The sequence below is a fragment of the Mirounga leonina genome, unplaced genomic scaffold, assembly GCF_011800145.1.
Source record: "Mirounga leonina isolate KUSES-001 unplaced genomic scaffold, KU_Mleo_1.0 Mir_126, whole genome shotgun sequence".
Taxonomy (NCBI): domain Eukaryota; kingdom Metazoa; phylum Chordata; class Mammalia; order Carnivora; family Phocidae; genus Mirounga; species Mirounga leonina.
Genome location: NW_023270314.1, coordinates 24,715,319 through 24,721,318, shown reverse-complemented (window position 1 = coordinate 24,721,318; position 6,000 = coordinate 24,715,319). Strand labels below are relative to the sequence as shown.

The 6,000-nt window shown below is 54.0% G+C and overlaps 1 protein-coding gene across 4 annotated transcripts in view; it reads right to left on the bottom strand.

The window, feature by feature from the left end:
- The window catches only part of AAAS (aladin WD repeat nucleoporin), a 16,784-nt gene extending 11,275 nt beyond the window's left edge, over positions 1 to 5,509 (bottom strand). Inside the window, exons 1-3 of one of the 4 annotated variants that reach the window (XM_035002553.1) lie at positions 5,067 to 5,509; positions 2,629 to 2,789; positions 1,342 to 1,469 (exon numbers count right to left, since the gene is read on the bottom strand). Coding sequence is in view for 1 of the 4 variants with exons in the window: in XM_035002551.1 (XP_034858442.1) it covers positions 1,342 to 1,469; positions 2,147 to 2,269 (251 nt within the window). In the remaining 3 variants the exon portion in view is untranslated. Of the gene's footprint in view, positions 1 to 1,341; positions 1,470 to 1,990; positions 2,104 to 2,146; positions 2,608 to 2,628; positions 2,790 to 5,066 lie in introns of those variants that run through there. The other 3 variants (XM_035002552.1, XM_035002551.1, XM_035002554.1) reach the window with 3 other exon arrangements.
- Positions 5,510 to 6,000: the final 491 nt, after the last annotated feature.

Sequence of the window (6,000 nt, the reverse complement as noted above, 5' to 3'; positions counted from 1 at the left end):
CCTCTCATGTGCTCTCTCATTCTCTCTCTCTCAAATAAATAAATAAATAATCTTAAAAAAAAAAAAAAGCAGGTTTGGAAAGGAAAATGAAGAGATCGGCTTTGAACACGCGGAGTGTGTAAAAGCCTGCAGAAGGGCGCCTGGATGGCTCAGTCGTTAAGCGTCTGCCTTCGGCTCAGGTCATGATCCCAGGGTCCTGGGATCGAGCCCCGCATCGGGCTCCCTGCTCTGCGGGAAGCCTGCTTCTCCCTCTCCCACTCCCCCTGCTTGTGTTCCCTCTCTCGCTGTGTCTCTGTCAAATAAATAAATAAAATCTTAAAATAAAAAAAAAAAAGCCTGCGGAAGAGCCAACTGAGGGTGTCTGGTAGACAAGGGAACACCCAGGTATGAAGTCTCAATTCCGAGTCCAGCCCAGGACACCAGCATTTCAGGGACATCGGAAAGAGGAGGCACAGAAAAGGCAGAGAAGCAGCAGCTGAAGAGGTAGGCAGTGAGAAAGAATGACTTATCAGACAATGAATGGCTGTTTAACTTCACTCACACAAAGATGCGCAAATTAAATGGTACTCTGATAACAAATATCTCGATCTGGCAGCACGTGTGTTGGGGAGCGGGCACTTTCATACGCTGCTGGTGGGACTGTAAATATGTACAAGTTCAGTGGAGGGCCATCTGGCAGCAGCTCACAAAGTTACAAATGAACATACCCTTTGAAGCCACCAACTAGATTTGTAGGGATTTATCCTACACACGACAGTGATAATAACTAATCCTTGAAGGTTTTTTTTTTTTTTAACCCTTGAAGGTATTAATATGTATGTGCCAGGCACTGTTCTCTAAGTGCTTTACATCCATTAATTCATTTCATCGTCACTACACCTTGTAAAATCGGTCCCCTTTTACAGATGAGGAAAGTGAGGGACCAAGTGATTAAGTAACTTGCCCAAGATCACACAGCTAAAGAGTGACCAAGCCAGGACCTGAACCCAGGCAGCATGGCTCCACTCCTAAATGTACTAAATGAATGACCTAAATATGAGATTATTCACTGCAACACTATCCCTAACCTTGCTGAGCTTCAGGTAAGGGCTCAGAAAGTGGTAATGATACAAAGAGCAGGTAGGGAGCAGGCTCACTTAAACCAGAAAGCAAGGCAAGTCACTGGAGATGAAATGAACTACTGTCGACTTAGGTTTCCCAATAAGGACTACTAATTTGTTATGATGAATGATATCCGGCACTGAGCTAAAGAGAGCCTGGCAGCCCAAGGCAGAGGGATGTTGACCCCATCTTCTCTGGGATCTGCAGACATGATCCGGGAGACCCTTTGCGACATCTCACCATATGTTGATGCATCTCTTCCACACTTGCTCCCGGTGATGGATGAAGGCAGTTCTTGTGCCATGGTCCAGCCTCCCAGGGGTCTTCAGGGGATCCTTGGTGAGGTTCAGGACAGGAAGATTGATCCACTATAGGCCAGAAGTGAGAGGTGTGAGAGGTGTGACGGTGAGTCAGTCTCTTTCCCAGATCTCTGCTGAACTCCCTGCCATCTCCAAACTATGGCTGGGCTAAGAGTAAGAGGCTCTGGAAACCTGTTTCCCATTCCCATAAACTTAATCCTTGTGGGAAAGTGAAACAGCTTAACTCCCTTATCTGTAAAACTAGCGTATTTCATAGGGTTGCTGTGATTATTGGATCTTAGAACATCTGTGAGGCACACCTGATTCAGTCTCTTTCTTACATAGCAAACGCTCAATAAATCAGCAGTTTCTCTCCCTTTTCTTTCCCAGGAACTCCATGGGGGAGAAAAAAAAACAAAACAAAACTCCAGGTTGTGCCTTCCCAGCTCTCACAGATACTGTCTTCAACTTTTCAACAGTTCTCCTGGACCCTCACATCCCCTAAATTCTCCCTCATTCTCTCCATTCCCTCCAGGCCCGCCCCACAGCTCCTCAACATCCCTCATCCTCCAGTCCCAGCCCTAAAATACATTCCAGCCCTTCTAGTCTCGAGTCTGGGCCAGGCTGCTTCCAGTCGACCAGGCCGAGGACCACGACCGCCGGCCCCGCTACGGGGCCTCAGGTCCCCTAGTCTCCCGGGCCCCGCCCCCATGCCGGTAGATCCCCTCCCTCCTCGCTCCGACCACCTGGCCCCGGAAGTCGGGAGGCGGACTCTCATAGCTATTGCCTGTCGTCAACTCGTTATTGTGCTCGTAGAGGGTGACTTGACCCCTAGGCGGCGGCGGAGGGAACAGTCCCAGGGAACACATCTTGCCGGGCCCGAGGACGTCTGGAATCGGTAAGCTCACGGATCCCGCTTCCCTAACCCTCTTAGTTCCCGGGCTAGATTCGGATCCGTACGGGTAGCCGTCTGGGACAAACGGCAGTGCCCAAATTCAACGGAAGTTAGGGGAAGAGAAACGCAGAACACGAACGCGTGCGCAGTCCCGGGACAGACTGCCAGAGCTTCCTCGCGCGCCGCCTGGCGGCCGGAGGGGGAGCGACGCCGGCATGTCCGCAGGGTCAGCCCCTAGTTAAGGGTCAGAGTGGGGGGGGGGGGGTTGTTTGTTTTCTGTGAGACTGCCTTTTTCCCCCAGTTCCGAAGTCCGCAACACAGTTTCCCACTCACCTCTCAGCGCTCGGAAAGCCCAAGATAAGCCACGTTCAGGGAAGTATCTAATTAAACCCTCCCAGGACCGTGGATCGTCCAGAGGAAAATGCGGACCTTCTTGGGCAGCTGACTGGAAAGCTGAGGGGAAAGCCTCCGGGAGGAGTAAAGTCAGGAGAGACCTTGGGAGGGAGAGGGATGCGCCAGCCAAAACCTCAGGCCCCCGGGGTTAGGGGTGGAGGGCGAGTGAGTTGGAAAACAGTGACGTTTCCTGAGTGTGTATTATACAGTAACGTGCTTATATAATTTTTGTTTAAAGATTTTATTTATTTACTCATGAGAGACAGAGAGAGAGAGGCAGAGGGAGAAGCAGGCTCGCTTTTGAGCAAGGAGCTGGATACGGGGCTCCATCCCAGGGCCCTGGGATCAAGACCTAAGCCCAAGGCAGATGCTTAACCAACTGAGCCACTCAGGTGCCCCAAGTGCTTGTATAATCTTTACAACAACCCCATGAGGTGAAGGCATGAGGAAAGTGAGGCACAGAGAGGTTGTACCAAAGCCAGCATTCTGATTTAAGAATAAAAGTGGGATTGGGGCGCTTGGCTGGGCCAGTCGGTGGAGCCTGCGACTCTTAATCTCAGAGTGGTGAGTTCGGGCCAGTTCTACATGTTGGGTGTAGAGTTTACTTAAAAAATAAATAAGGGGCGCCTGGGTGGCTCAGTCATTAAGCGTCTGCCTTCGGCTCAGGTCATGATCCCAGAGTCCTGGAATCAATCCCCGCATCGGGCTCCCTGCTTGGCGGGAAGCCTGCTTCTCCCTCTCCCACTCCCCCTGCTTGTGTTCCCTCTCTCGCTGTGTCGCTCTCTCTGTCAAATTAATTAATTAATTAATTAATTTTTAAAAAAGAAGAAGAGGTGTGCCTGGGTGGCTCAGTCAGTTAAGTGTCTGCCTTCAGCTCAGGTCATGATCCCAGGGTCTTGGGATCAAGCCCCGCATCCGGCTCCCTGCTCAGCAGGGAGCCTGCTTGTCCCTCTCCCTCTGCCCCCACCCCTGGCTTTTGTTCGTGCTCTCTCTCTCTCTCTCTCTCTCCCCCCCTCCCCCGTGCGTGCTCTCTCTTTTAAATATCAAAGAAGAAAAGTGAGATTGATTTTATTTTGATTCCAAAGGATGGAACTAGAATGCAGAATGGAGGCCCCTCTTCTTAAAGCTGTGTGATTTTGGGAAAGTCTGAATTCTTTGGGCCTCAACTTCCTCACTTTTGCAGTGTCCTAATTATTTCCCATGGTTGCTTCCCATACGAAATAATGGAAATGAAGCCATTTAATAAATTTTAAGTACTAGGGGCGCCTGGGTGGCTCAATCGTTAAGCGTCTGCCTTCGGTTCAGGTCATGATCCCAGCATCCTGGGATCGAGCCCCGCATCGGGCTCCCTGCTTGGCGGGAAGCCTGCTTCTCCCTCTCCCACTCCCCTTGCTTGTGTTCCCTCTCTTGCTGTGTCTCTCTCTGTCAAATAAATAAATAAAATCTTTTAAAAATTTTTTTTAAGTACTAAACACTTGATTAGCCATAACTTTGCCATGAACTCGGTGACCTTGGGCTTTGGTTTGTTCATTTAATAAGGGTTAATGGGCAATTCCAATGACCATGCTCTGGGGACAAAGAAATATATAAAGCCTAGTCCCCATTCCCAAGAGTTGCCCTAGTTGGAGAATCTAGGGGGCATTCTAAGTTTAGCGATCCCCGGCTCTGTCTGCTCTTCCTTTTTACATGTAAAGTTGCCACCAAGAAGAGTTATTCCAGAGTCAGAAAACAGGAAGGCTCCAGAAGGCTTCTCTGAAAATGCCCTTACCACAGAGAAAGCCATGGGTCTCCTCTACTCTAGTACTTCCCAAATGTTAGTGAACATAGACACACTGGAGGATCTTGCTAAAATGCAGATTCTGGGGTGGAGCTCTTAAGCTGTATTTCCAAAACGCCCCCCACGTGATACTGCACAGACCAAATTTTGAGTAGCCCCAGTTTAATTTTCTAGGTTAGTGCACAGTCACCTGGAAAGTCACGGAAAGCTTAAAGAGCATAGAGTAAAAACAGGGTAGTTTGGGGAAACTTGTTGAGAAAGCTCTCCTTGAAAGAGGGAAGCAGTGCAGGCTTTGAAGGAAGACAGGGAGCCCTGACTCTGACAGATTAGTGAAGAGCACCGAGAACCTACCCACAAAGTTTTTGTTTGTACTCAGTCATGCCACCATCCAGCCCCAGAGACCCCCCCCCCCCCCCCGCAAAGAAATCACTGCGGACTGGGCCTGCAACTTGCACGTCCCTTCGGTGAAGCCTGATTCCTACTAACAGGTTGTGTTGTAATTACCGAGTTAGGTGCCTGCCTCTCACCCTGTAATATGAACTGGGGAGGAGGAACAGTGCGCTGTGCATTCTTGTTCGGCCCCCGCCTCCCCCATACTTACTTAACGTTTGTTCAGTGTTTTTCAGGGTTTGCGGATTCTTGGGAGGCCCACATCCAGGCCTAGCGCACTCCCCACTCACTTCACCAGGGGGCGCGGCGGCCCCAGCGACACAGCGACGGTGACCCACCGCCCCACGGACTCAGAGCGCTCAGCGGGCGGTCTCCAGGGCCGGGAGGGGGGGGAGCACCCTACCACCTGGGCGGGAAACCGAGGCAGCGCCGGGCCACTGCCCAAGTTTTCTAAAGGGGTCCCCGACTTAGGGAGGCGGGAGGCGCCGCCGGAGCCTGGGTGCCCGGAGCTCGGCCCGCCGCCGCCCGGCGCCCCGGCTCAGGGCCGGTAACCAGGCGCACATGGCCCGCCCGGCCCTGTTTGTCCTGGCAGCGCGCCGCCGCTATTTGAGGCGGTTTTTATCTCCCAGAAACCAGCAAAACCCCAAGCGGAGTCTAGGGAAGATGAAAGGGGCCGAGGGGCCGGGAGGGGAGGACCGCGAGGCCGCGGCGGGCGGGGGCTGGCACCGGGCAGGCGGGGACCGGGAGGCGAGGGGGCCAGGCCCTGGGGGGTCCCGAGGAGCCTGCCCGGCGGGGCGGGGGCGGGAGCCGGGACCCCCGCCCCTCGGTCGCGCCCGCAGAGCGCGTCTCTTCCGCCGCTGCCCCCGACCCCCGCCCGCGGGAGGAGCCCCGGAACGCGGCCCTCTTCGGAGCGCCTCCGAAGCGGCGCGCCCCGCCTCAGGGCAGGAGGCTTCGCACCTGGCCGCGGCGGCCGCGGCGGCAGGCTGAGGAGGGGGCTGGCCGCCCGAGCCCGCCCGCAGCGCCTCCCGAGCGGGGGGGGGGGGGATGGTCGCCGGGGGCGCCGCCCGTGCGCCCCCTCAGCCCCGCGGGGGAGCCCGGGGGCGGGGGCCGCACAAAGCCCTATTGTGGCTGCGGGCTGGCCGCCA